General features: G+C 44.2%; 1 protein-coding gene across 3 annotated transcripts in view; it reads right to left on the bottom strand.

Annotated features, from left to right (window-relative positions):
• Window positions 1–13,190, bottom strand: part of STX18 (syntaxin 18) — a 111,515-nt gene that overhangs the window by 14,340 nt on the left and 83,985 nt on the right. For all 3 annotated transcript variants that reach the window (XM_032493879.1, XM_032493885.1, XM_032493883.1), the window contains one exon: window positions 2,534–2,649. In XM_032493879.1, coding sequence (XP_032349770.1) covers window positions 2,534–2,649 — 116 coding nt within the window. The remainder of the gene's footprint in view (window positions 1–2,533; window positions 2,650–13,190) is intronic.

Raw genomic sequence — 13,190 nt, 5'->3', positions numbered from 1 at the left:
CCACAAAGACCTCACCTGGCTGAGCAAGAATATGGAGGAAGACCTAAGCGTCGGATGTGCACAGGTCAGCTTTGACCTCAGAGGCGCTCTACTGTGCTGATTAAATGAAAAAGCAACACGACCAGTGCCTCTTTCAGGAAACACGAGCATGACAAGCAAGAACCCGCCCTCCGCCTAGAACTTTGCCCCTTAGTCCTAAAGTCTTTTTGTCTAAGTTACACCTCATGTTTCAAAAGCGAAATGAAAAAACTGAAAACCTAAGCAAAAGGATAACCAAACAGCCCAGGTTTTATAAATCCTTCTGCCAACCGTAGATAACCTTAGCAAAATGTCCACGGACAGGAAGAGGCTGTCTTCCAGCAGGCATGGAGGAAAGGGCAGATACATGACCCCTAAGAGGGATCAGCTGGGTGTGGGGAACGGGATCTACCCGCCAGCATCGAGGTGGGGACAGAGACGAAATGTCAAAGGCCCTGGAAAACAGGGCAGCGCCACAGAGGCTTCTCCCGCCCCCCACCCTGCCTCCAACATGCTCCCCTTAGGTGACGCCTCAGGCCGGTGCCTCTAACCTGCCTATTATTTCCTAGGACTCCCACACACCTCTGGCCCCGAGTTATTCCCTGAGCTCTAGGCTCACGTCAACAACAGACTCACTGTTTTCACCTGAAAATCCAACAGGCATCTCAGATTTCACCTGTGTAACCAGAACTTTGATTCTGCTCCCGGCCCGCTCCCCCCAGCCCTGCTGCCAACCTGGTCTCTCTCCCGCCTTCCTCATCCCAGTTTGCCCAGGTGCTCAAGCCTGAACCTAGAAGTCACCCCTGATTGCTCTCTGTCCCTCACATCTCATGTCCCACCTGCTGGGAATCTACAGTTCCTGAGTACGGCCGGAGGTTGGGCCCTTCTCTCCGTGGCCACCTCGGCCTCCACCGCTGCCTCCCTCAGGTGAGACACCTCACCTGGCTGCATCCGGCCTCCTGCAGTAGATTCCCAACAAGTCTACTTGGTTCCACTTTCTTCTCACTCCAACTCCACACGGTAGTCAGGAGAGGTTTTAAAATGTGAACCAGGCCTCGTCACTCTCAGCTTAAAGACCTCCAGGGGCTTCTCACTACACATAGACTCAAAGCCAGACCTTTACCACAGCTGCTGAGGCCCTGGGTGATCAAGGCCCCCACCTCCATCTCTCACCTCTCCCTGTACCATTCTCACTGGTGCCTCCCTCTGCAAGTGTCTGTGTATGTGCAGGTGTGTGCACGTGTGTTTAAATATACCAAGCTCATCTCCCTCCTAGACCTTCTCACTGGCCGGTCCCCCTGCCTGGAGAGCTTTTACCCGGTGACAGTTCTGATTTCCCACATCCTGCAGACACTGGTTATTATCTGCCCCTTCACTCCAGCCATCCTGGTAGGTGTGGAGTGAAACCTCACTCGCTGCTGTTTGGATCTGCCTCGCCCTGATGACCAAGGATGCTGTGCGTCGTGTCCTGTGCTCATGGGCCGTCTGTGTATTTTCCTTGGAGAAATTTCTACTCAGCCCTTCTGTCCATTTAAAAATTAGGTTATCATTTTATTACAGAGTTGTGAAAGTTCTATGTTCTAGATACAGATCCCTGGTCAGATATGATTTTCAAATATTTTCTCCCATTCTGTGGGTTTTTTCACTTTCTTTCTTTAACAAGAAAAGCACAAAAGCTTTTAATTTTGATGAGGGCTGGTTTACCTAATTGTTGCTTGTGTTTTGTTGTCATAGCCTTGTCAGTCTGAGGCCAGGCAGATTTAGCCCCATGTTTTCTTGTAAGTTTTAGGGTTTTAGCTCTGTGTAGGCCTTCGGTCTATTCTGAGTTACTTTTTATACATGGTGTGACTTGAGTGTCACGCCTCATTCTTTTGCATGTGGATATCCACTGAATGGTCTTGGCACCCTTGTTGGAAATCAGCTGACCAGAGCCACTTGATTTATTTCTGGATTCCCAATTCTAATCCATTGATCCATATGTCCATCCTTGTGTCGGCACCACACTGTCCTGATTGTTGTTGCTTTGTAGTAAGTTTTGAAGTTGGGCCAGCTAGCACACACAAAGACAGGAAACAGTGGAACCCAGACTTGCGCTCTGTCCTGTTCACTCAGTTGGCTGATGAAGGCTGCTGAAATTACGTGCTCCACCCCGAGGCAGGATGGTCAGGCCCACGCAAGCCAGTGCTGACAGTGCACCAAGATCACCGGGACGGTGCCCCGCAGGGGCGCAGGGGAGATAGCACCCCCCCCAGTGTGCACGGTGGCCCAGGTGCTTTCTCTGGACCTTGCTGGCTCAAGGGCTCCCAGGTGCCAGGGATCCTCCCACCCTGCCCCAGCAGCAGTCATTAGGATCCAGCTGTAACCAAAAACGGCTCCCTCTTCCGTGTTTCCTTTGCTTATGCAAATACAAACACCATGAGATGTCTGGGGCCAGGTTCCTTTTTTTTCTGCTTTATGTTTTTGCCAACATGTCATAAGGAAGAGAGACAGGCGAGATTTTGATTTTAATTCATACCTGGATATTCTTCAGTGACAGGTTTTTCTTCAGAGTCCTTTGAAAGAGTCTGTGAAACTTTCTCAGAAGACATGGATTCTCTTGGTTTTGTATTTGGTTCTGGTTCCAGCTTAGATCTGAAGAGCAAAAACCAGTAGACATATAATTTACTTACACAACAGGATTCTGTCTGAAAGCAGAAGGAGGCACACGTGACCCCGCACGCCTGTTCCGAGCCTGCTGTGCCACTGCAGAGCAGAGCTGCTGTCTCTGGGCCCAGTGACCACCCCACTCACCTCCTGCGGGCACTTACTACAAGGCGGACTGCACACCCTACACCAAAGCACATGGCGAGGGAGCACAGGCTGCAGGCTGCAGGAAAGGACACAGGACCCCCCTACCTGCTGACACCACTCCCTACCCATCGGCAGCGAGGCCAACTATTCCAGGTTCAACAAATCCAAGAAGCTGGTTGTTTTACCCCAATGGAGAAGTGTCGCTGAACATACACATGCATGTGTTATGTCATATATGTGATATATGAGTCCTATCTTAAAAAACTGACCTGTAAAAGCACAAGGCTCTAAATACCCACTGATGGCAGGGCCTTGTCTCAGGTCCTAAGCCTCAGCACTTGGCACCTGCCCCGGGGCTCCCCCCACCGCCTTGTGTTCTCTTCCACCTTCAGGGCCAGGTGCAATCTCACCCGCTCACAGAGGCCCACCCCCGTCTCCGACTCTCCCACCTCACACAGGCCTTCTCCACCACAGCGCCTGCTCGTCTTCCTAACGGCAGTCACCACGGTCTGGAATGATCTCGCTAGTTAACTTGTTTACCGTCTGCCTTGCTCCGCTGGAGCGCTCACTCTGAGAGCGGGGGCCTTGACTTCATAAGTTGTGTATGCTCTGTGGCCCTAGGTCCCAGCTGAGTGCGTGGCATTCAGTGTTTAGTAAATACAGGTGGAATGAATGGGTGCTTTATAATTGTCAATAAGTGGCTAATAAGAGGAAAAATATTGGTTCTGAAACAATGAGCCTTGTATTGGAATCCATGTGGCACTATGAACATTCTAACCACACCACATTACCAGAAAGGATGAAAACCACATGATCACCTCATCAGATACAGAAAAAGCATTTGAAATATTCAAGATTCCTTCATTATAAAAACTTTCAGCAAGCTAGGATTAGAAGGTGTGCAGGAAAGGGTTGACTCGGCAGGTCTAGGGTGTTCCAATTCTACATATGACAAAGAAACTGGCCCTGGATCAGTTCCTGGGAGATGACCACCAAGCTCTTGGAACACCCTGCACGATAACGAGTGTTTCTGTACACCTGGGGCCAAGGCCCACACGAGACAGTTTATGCTAACAATGCGATCTGTGACGGGGCCTTGGACCAAGCTCTACGAGCCTGACCTCTGGAGAGACTGGAGATTGAGTAACTAAGGTCAACTGCTGGGTACCCCGTGCATACATGACTGACCCCCAATGAAAATACGAGATGCTAAGGCTCCAGTGAGCTTCCCTGGTTGACAAGTACTCTGTACAAGCTGTCCCATGTCACACGTTCTCACTGCTGGGAGGTTAAGCCCTGTCCGTGCTATGCCACTGGGAGAGGGCAGCTGGAAGCTTGCACCTGGTTTCCGCTGGACTTTGCCTTATGTGCCTTTGACCTTTGTTGACTTTAATCTGCATCTTTTCACTGTGATACCACAGCATGAGCATAACAGCTTTTCCGAGTTCTGTGAGTCCTTCTAGCAAATAACGAAGCCTGAGGGCAGTCTAGGGAGCCCCCGACAAAAAGGGAACTTGAATATCATAACCTGATAAAGAGCTACAGAATGTCTACAACTAACATGACACTTAATGCGAAACAACAAATCCTTGCCCCTTCATCAGGAACAAGGCAAGGATGTCCATTCCAACCACTTCTATTCAACATGGTACTAGAGGCCCAGGTCCTAGGCAACTCAAAAAAGCAAGAAAAAGAAATAAAAGGCATAAAGATTAAAAAATAGAACTACTGTTATTTATGCATGGCATTACTGTTTATGTAAAAATTACAGAATTTACAAAAAGTTACTAGAACTAATATGTCAATTAATTAATGTTGCAAGACACAAAGTATTTTGCAAATGCAAAAATCAATTGTACTTCTATACACTAGCAATGAGAAACTGAAAAATAATATTAATAAAACAGTACCGCTTAAAAGAGGCTTTAAAAAAATCTAGGAATAAATCTATCAAAAGATGAACAACACTTCTACACTGAAAATGACAAAATATTGCTGAGAAAAAAATTTAAAAATAAAGGTAGAAATAAATAAATGAAAATAAACCATGTTTGTGGACAGATATTAAGATATCTGTTCTCTTTAAATTTACACATAGATTCGACATAATCCCTATGAAAATCCAAACAGGTTTCCTGAAGAAACTGACAAGCCGATTCTAAAATGTACATGGAAATATACTAAGGATCTAGAACAGCAAAACTAACACTGAGAAAGCAGAAATCTGGTGGGCTTACACTAGCTGACTTTAAGACTTACTACAAAGCCACGGGAATCAAGACGGTGAGGTACTGGATTAAGAACAGTCTGGTCAACGATATGCACAGAGAATCCAGAAACAGGTATATATGCAGGGCTGAGAGATTTTTGACGGAATGCCAGGTCAATTTAACTAGGAAAAGGAAGTCCAAATATTGCTGGAATAAGTGGATACTTACATGGATAAAATGAACCTCAGCCTCATCTCATTGTATCAAAAAACTAACCCGAGATAGATGCTAGGCCTGAACATAAAATCTAGATTCTAGAAGAAAACAAAAAAGAGTATCTTGGCTCCCTTGGGGTAGACTGGACTTCCTCAAAATTAGGGGTTTCTGTTCATCAAAAGACACCTTTAAGAAAATGAATAGACAAGCCACAGAACAGGAAAACGTATTTGCAGCAAATACCCGACAAGGAATTTGTATGCAGGGTACACAAAGAATTCCGATACAAGTCAACAGAAAAAGATAAACAACCAGGTCAAGTGTAAAGACTTACCAGACATCTCACAGAAGGAAATGTATGAACGGGAAGGCGTCCAGCAGCACTGGGTAAATAAACCCGCAGTGGCGCACTGCGACGCACCCACTACAACAGGTAAAAACATCACCAACCTCAAACCTCGGTGAAGCGTGGAGCACCAGGAGCTTCCGCACAAGCTGACAAGGCTGTAAACAGCACAGCCACTTCGGAAAACTTCAGGCAGTTTCTTAGCTTAAAAAACACCTCCACCCTGACCTAGCAACTCCACCTTTAGGTGTTTACCCAAGAAAATGGAAAGATAAATCCACACAAAAGTCTGTCTAGGAATGTTCACGGCATCTTTATCCAGAACAGCCAGACAGTGGGAACAACCCAAATGTCCACCAACAGGAGACCGGATAAAACAACTACGGTAAATTCATGCACTGCGATACTATTCATTCATAAGGAAGAAAAAATTATGCATAAACATAACATGGATAAATCTAAAAAAAAAAAAACTGGTTAAGCAAAAGAGCCAGTTAATGACATAACTGAAAAGAGAAACCAATTTAAAAATAAAACACAAACTTATTCTGTTTGACATTAAATATATAAATGTCATTACTAAATTTATTATTTATTTCTTCACATTTTACATCAAATATTAGTTTTGGGATTTAGCACTTGGCAACCTGACACCTTAGCCAATATTTAAACTAGTGTGACATGAACAAGACATCCATTTGCCAGATTTTCATATTTTTTCCAGTTACTAAATGACAAATGGCTGACCATTTCTTAGCATGTTTTCTCATCTGTAAAATGGGACTGTAAGAGTATCTTTCTACTGGTTTATACGTACATCTTTCCATACTCTATAGCGCGTAGTAAGAGTTGAAAAAATTAGCTGTTACTACCACTATTACCACTGTGGTTATTATCACCGGGTAATAAGAATGGTAGAGTGGTTAGACAGGTTGTCTTGTGACATCCTAAAAAAATACACATTTTTTTATTTTGACAAGACACAGGCCAACAGAGGAACAGAAGGAAACAGCTGACACAATCCATCAATAATTCAGAAAAATTCAGAGAGGGGAGAGCACTGCTATAATCAGCACAAGGGACTCAGCAGGGTCTTCTAATTATGGGCCCAACTAGTGCTGGTCTTCTCGGTTGGTGCTATGGATGGGGACAGATTTAAGGAGTCTTAGGAGGCCAGCTGGGGAGATCACAAGCTGCCTGAGTGGTGGGCAGCCTTCTCCTTTGCCATGTTCCTCGGCAGGACTGACCTGACGCCCTCCTAGACCGTCTTGGCTGACAGGCTACCTCTGTGATTCCACAAATGCCATGGCAGGTCCTTAAACCTTTGGCTGGCTGACTGCCTGAGAAAACTGCATCTAGAAATCAGATCTGGAGACAAAAGTGGGCTTGGACTCCAGTCTGCAGCTCATCTGCAGAGTGGCCTCTAGCCTGCCACTTACCTGCAGTGTGACAGGTTTTTATATCTTCTTTCTCTGAGTCTTCTTCATCTGCAAGATGAATTAAAGAGCCCTCTTCTTAAAAGGTTCTTGCAGACACTGAATGAGATCATCCAAGACAAGGAATCTGGCACAGAGGCGGGCACACAGCAGGTGCTCCCGGCTCACCTCCTGTGCCCTGGGCCTCAGTTTCCTTATCTGTAAAGTAGCTTTCAGTACCTTTTGTTCCAGCCAATAAAGCAGGCTTCGTTCTGCCTTTCTCCCTTTCACTTCTGTGATAATGAGAAACCTGGCTTCCAGTAACCTTTCAATACTATCAAAGTTGTTGCAAAGACTAAATAATACAGTAGACAAAAAAGAAAAGTCCTATGTAAAAGGTAAGTACTTTACAAATTCTTAGTGCTACTAATTCAGAGCACAGAAATAACCAGGGCTTCTCGAGGGCGGTGTCACTTAGGCAAACTCTTGAAAGAGGGGTAAAGTTTTGCCAGGCACAGAAAAGCAGAAAGGATATTCTGGGCATAAAGAACCTAGTGTGGAATTTCTGGGTCACAGGACGGTTATTTACCCTTGGAGAATTATTTGGCTGTTTGTAATAAAGAATTATTTTATGTTCCCACCAGCCATAAATGAGATTTCCAGTTGCTACACATCCTCCCTAACACTGGTCATTTTTATTCTGGCCACTCTAACATCTGTGAGATGCTAGTACCTTGTGGGGTTTTGTTTATTTTACTGTGAAACAATCACAGGCAGAAAAGTCTAAAGTGCATAGTACAAAGAAGCCCTTTTTCCTGAACCTGAGTTGGAGAGTAGGTTGCCAACCTGGTGCCCCTTCACCTCTGAGTATTTCAGTATTTCCTAAAAATAAGAGCCTTCACTGATACAACTAGAATGCAACCATCAAAATCAGGAAATTCAGGAGGGAGGGTATAGCTCAGTGGTAGAGTGTGTGCTTAGCAGGCATGAGATTCTGGGCTCAATCCCCAGTACCTCCATTAAAAAGTAAATAAATAAACTAATTACCACCCCCCCAAACCAACCAAACAAACAAACAAAAATCAGGAAATTCACACTGGTACATTTCTCCCATCCTTTCCCTAGACCCTATTCTAATTTGACCAGTCATCACAGTAACATCCGTTATAACAAAACAAAAATCAGTTCCAAGTCACACACTGCATCTAATTGTCATTTCTCTTCAGTCTCCTTTGGATTGAACAGATCTTGGTCCTTCCTTGAGTTTCATGATCTTAATACACAATAACATGCCAGTTACTCTATAAGACATCCCTCAATTTGAGTTCGTCTGCCCTCTCCTCATGGTTGGATTCAGCTTATGCATCGCTGGTGTGAAAATGATGACATGATAAAAGGGAAATGCTATTCCCATTCTTCTCACTGCATCCTACCAGGCTGCACACGACTTCACTTTGATCCCCTGATTGCAGTGGTGGCTGTAACCACAGTTACTCTTTCCCTCTCTGCAGATAACAAGTCCTGGGGAAGGGAATGCTTTGATACTACGCAATTATCAACTTCAGACTCTTGATTTGTTCATTTCTTTATTCCTATCCAGATGGACTCATGATGTCTTATTTTATTCAGTGGGTTATAATCTGCTATCACTTATTTTGATGCTCAAATTGTCTCTTACTTGGTCAGTGGAAGCCCCTTCAAACTGGCTTATGTCCTTTTCACATGTCCCCACCACTCCCTGAACCCTTCCTTGCTTTCTGGTACAACAAAATGTTCAGGCTCATTTTATACTTTTCCTGACCCAGCCCCAAACTCAGCCACTTCTCCAAGGAACCGCAGTTCCTAGAAGCTAAAACTGCTATCTAGAAGCCTGAGATCTGAGTGCTAGGTGCGTTTACTGCTATTGGGATGTCACTGCATCCAGGACATCTCAGTGGACAGAGCCAGAACATATATATGGGTGTCTGCACACCTAGTCATGCACACACATTTACAACCATATTTCTTTTCTGTATCTATGTAGATTAAAAACCGTGAGTTCACATCAGTACCTTTCATTCCAATCCAATTTCCCTCTCACTCCCCTGACAGTGTGAAACCTGGCTTCCGCTACCCTTACATGCTTAATTATCTGATCAATGCCCCTGTATATAACCAGCCTGCCATCTCCACTGCCACTCCTCCCCCTGCACGGACATGCCCCTGTCCTTGCTCAGGCTCTCTCTGGCCATGCTGAGCCACCCCTCAGCTGGCTTAGACTCCGACCTGCCCTGGGAGACGACAGCTCCCCCTTGCTGCAGACACCCACCTTACTGTGCCCCAACCGTGGCTGCAGGACTCAATTGTTCAGGAAGGAGAATGGCTTAACTGACTTTTAAATAAAGGGTTCCATTAATGTCTATCTCCTTTGTGTCCAGAGCATGCCAATGTGCCAGTTTTCCATTTAAAATGAATAAAAGACTGCAATGCGGCAGACTTAGACAAAGTTAAGTGCTTTTTTTTTAAGTGATGAAAACACATCTAATTATACATAGGATGTCTACTAAAATCCTCAGGGAAATTAAAAATTAACTAGTTGAAGGGAATTTGAAAAAAGCAATTTTTAAAAAGTCATCAGAAAGATCAGTTTATGCTCCATGATTTACTTAAATTAATTTCTCCAACTGAAGGCTGAGCATTTCATAACTTCAATCACAACAAGTTCCAGCTGGCCAACATCTGTTTCTGGGTCCCTTATTTGAAAAACTGGGATTTTATTTAAAATTTAAGAACAGAAAGAGATAGAAAGGAGGGAGAGAAACAGATTTTTCTCATTTTGAAGCAACAAAATATGTGGAAATTCTTTGCAAACCTAAAATGAAGCCCTTAAATGTTAGAGAAAAGTGGTCCATACCCGAGTCGAGCAGCGCTCCTACACTTCCTTTCCGCCCCCAACAGAGGCTCCAGGCAGAAAGAAGATACTTTTGAGACCTAATACTGCAGTACTGTCATGTCAAAGACGGGTTTGCAGACTAAGGTGCACACTCTGGCCCTGGCCCGTGTGCTCCCACGGGGAAGCACCTCACTGCCTTCAGCCACCGTCACACTTACAGAGATTTACTGGGCATCTAGTCCACTGCTGGGTGATTTTCAGGCCAGTGCTACGCAGAGTATGGTCCACAGACCAGTATGAGACTGTGAACTGTTTGTTACTGGTCTCCTATGAATAAATGTGAAGAATAAGCATTAAGAAACATTTATAGCAATTCAATGTTGCCATTTAATCATAGGGCTCCTCTCTCTGAACAGGGTACAGACCAGTTCAGCTGTAAGCTAACACCGCTGGGTCACCTGCAGCGTAAGCTGTGAGCCCGATCTGTGCGGTGGAACCGGACACATCAGTCCGTGATGGACTGCAAAGAACATACAACAAAAAAGTGGTCCTTCAACTTAGAGAGCCTGGTCTAAGCCATGGGTCAGCAGGCTTTTTCTGTAAAGGGTCAGATGATAAACATTGTAGCCTTTGTGAAAGAACATACATGGTCTCTAACTCATGTATTTCTTCTTTTGCTTCTTGTTTTACAAACATTTAAAAATATGAAAACCATGCTCACCTTGAGGGCCGTACAAAAACTGGCAAAGGGCTAGCTCTGGCCCACAGGCCATAGTTCACTGACCCCCTATTCTAGGTGGTGCACAAGACAAAATCTCAGGTGGGGGAAATACGGAGGGGCTGGTAAAACGGTACAAACTTTCCACTATAGGATGAACAAGGTCTGAGGGTCTAATGGACAATAAGGTGACTGTAGCTCACAACACCATTTTGTATAACTGAAATTTTCTAAGAGAGCAGAGCTTAAATGTTCCCAACCACTGCCCCTAAAAAGATAAATACATGAGGTGATGCATATGTTAATGAGCTAGGTGGGCAGGAATCCTCTCTGAATGTACAGTGTATCAAATCACCACAATGTACTCTTTAAACATTTTACAATTTTATATGTCAGTTTTACCTCAATAAAGCTAAAACTTTAGAAAAAAGACAAAATCATTGCTCTGGACCTAATATCATATCACATCACTTCTTGTTTTCTTCATCTTTATCATCATTATCCTCCCCAACACTGGCAAAATTTACTGAGCTGTTACTCTATGTAGGATACTGGGTTAGGGGCTGTGAACATAAAGAGATAAAAGACAAAATTCTGCCTTCACCAGGCTTCCAATCTAGTTGGGATGAGAGGATCGCATCATAAATAATAATCTGAGTACATTCTTTAAGTACCAAGTAAGAATGGTGAGTGTATGTGCTGTAAGAAAACCAATGTTCTTTTTAAAGGAGGAGGAAAAACGGAATGTAGCAAAATTTGTATCTTTTGTACCCAACATCAGGGAGTAAATAATAAATAACTCAAGGTGATACACCTGGCCACGGGATTAGGCACTATTTTGCCAGGTATTTCAAGAGTGAAGGGCTCCGCAGTGGGCAGGGCTCTCTTAGAAAGATGTCATCAGGGCCCAGGGTCAGTGAAGACTCCGAGCACTCTGTACACTAAGTGTTTCTCAGACTTGTTTGATCGTGGAAGCTGTCTACAGAGTAACACATTTTATTTAGGTCACCAGGATTTCCTCAGAATATCTTAGGAAATTCTCATTTACATCATCCTTTAGAAGTAACAGTACGATGTGATCATATTCTGGTAATTAACTTCAAGCCACAATGATAAATTCCGACAAGTGCTGCAGAGTTGTCCAGTCTCCCTACCTGCCCTTTCACAGCCGCCACAATGTTACAAGAAACCACTGTCTTTCAGACAATGCGTTCTGTCCTTCTCAGATCTCCCCTGAGGCAGAAAAAAATAGCCGAAGTTTCCACTCTAAGAACATCACTGTACTAGTGAGAGTGATGTGTTCAAATGGCATTCCAGAACCCAGCAAACTTTAAAGTAAGGTTCGGGATCAGATGAGCCACTGCTGGATGAGAAGGAAACAGCAGTCTGAAGAGAAAGGGCTACTATGTTACGTCTGGATCTGTTCCTGGACTTCTGTATAGTTTATAACCCTCCACAAAGAAAATGTTCTGAACTAGTGGAAAAGAGTATCAGAGGTTAGGTTTAATTTCCAGATTGCCGCTTCAAACCTCTCCCTGGGAAAAAGAAAGCCAATGCTGTACAACTTGATTACTTTCTGGAAAGAAGAACTGTTTCTGATGATTTTTAATTGATTTTTAATTTGATGAGTATATGCCTAGGAGGGCATCTGTTGGCTGCTTCAACGTCAATCTTAAACAAAATAGTAGTGCTTCAGGGCGATCAGGAGGATAATGGGTACGTGTCAAACCCTTTCAGGACGACAAGGTCACTTGTGCCAGTACTGCAGTTGTGTCTACACTGCCTGCCCACAACCTTTCCAACATATAAGCTCTCACATGTAGATCTGAGGAGCCAGGAATGAGTGACTGTGCCCCATTCCTTCCTTTATTCAAGAACCATTAACTAAGCACCTACTTTGTGCCAGGCTCTGATCAAGGCACTGGGACCACAGAGACAAAAGACACAACGGTCCTTGCCTTCAAAGCACTCTCAGTCTCACAGCAGGAGAAAGAACAGAGATGAGACCCCAGTAGAAGTTTCCACCATCTCGCACGTCCAGCTTAAGGTACCTAACAGCAGGTCCCACTGTTGACTCAGATAGTTCAATGCCCAGGGGATGGGTGAGAAGAGTCACATTTAACAATGGTACTGTCCTTCTAAGAACATAGTCACGGAGGGACAAATCCAGAAAGATCAGCTGAGACCACTGCTGTCTTAGTGGGCAGAACATTTTCACCCAGTTTGGAATAAAAGCCCTTTGGTATGAGAGCTTAGCGTGGTATCACCATTCTGTGAAAACAGTCATCATCATAGAACACCTTTTCTCTTATACTGTGGAAGAGTTAAAATAAAAACAATCAGACTGCCCTTTTACTGACAAGTGTGTTTTTTCCCACCAAGAACAAAACAAACATGATAGCAGCAACAATGTCATAGAACACGGGAACTTGAGTTTCTCAAATTTCTTTTCTAAGAGTGATTTTAAACAAAAACCATCATCAATCAAAACAAAATAATACAAAAACAAAGGACCCACCAATCCAGCTTGGCAATGAAAAGCCCTACACGCAGCCAAGCTGTCTTCAGGAGACTTGTCACTGGCACATTCATTCCACAGTCCTCA

The sequence above is a fragment of the Camelus ferus genome, chromosome 2 (assembly GCF_009834535.1).
Source record: "Camelus ferus isolate YT-003-E chromosome 2, BCGSAC_Cfer_1.0, whole genome shotgun sequence".
NCBI classification, from domain to species: domain Eukaryota; kingdom Metazoa; phylum Chordata; class Mammalia; order Artiodactyla; family Camelidae; genus Camelus; species Camelus ferus.
This window is presented reverse-complemented; position numbering and strand designations above follow the sequence as displayed.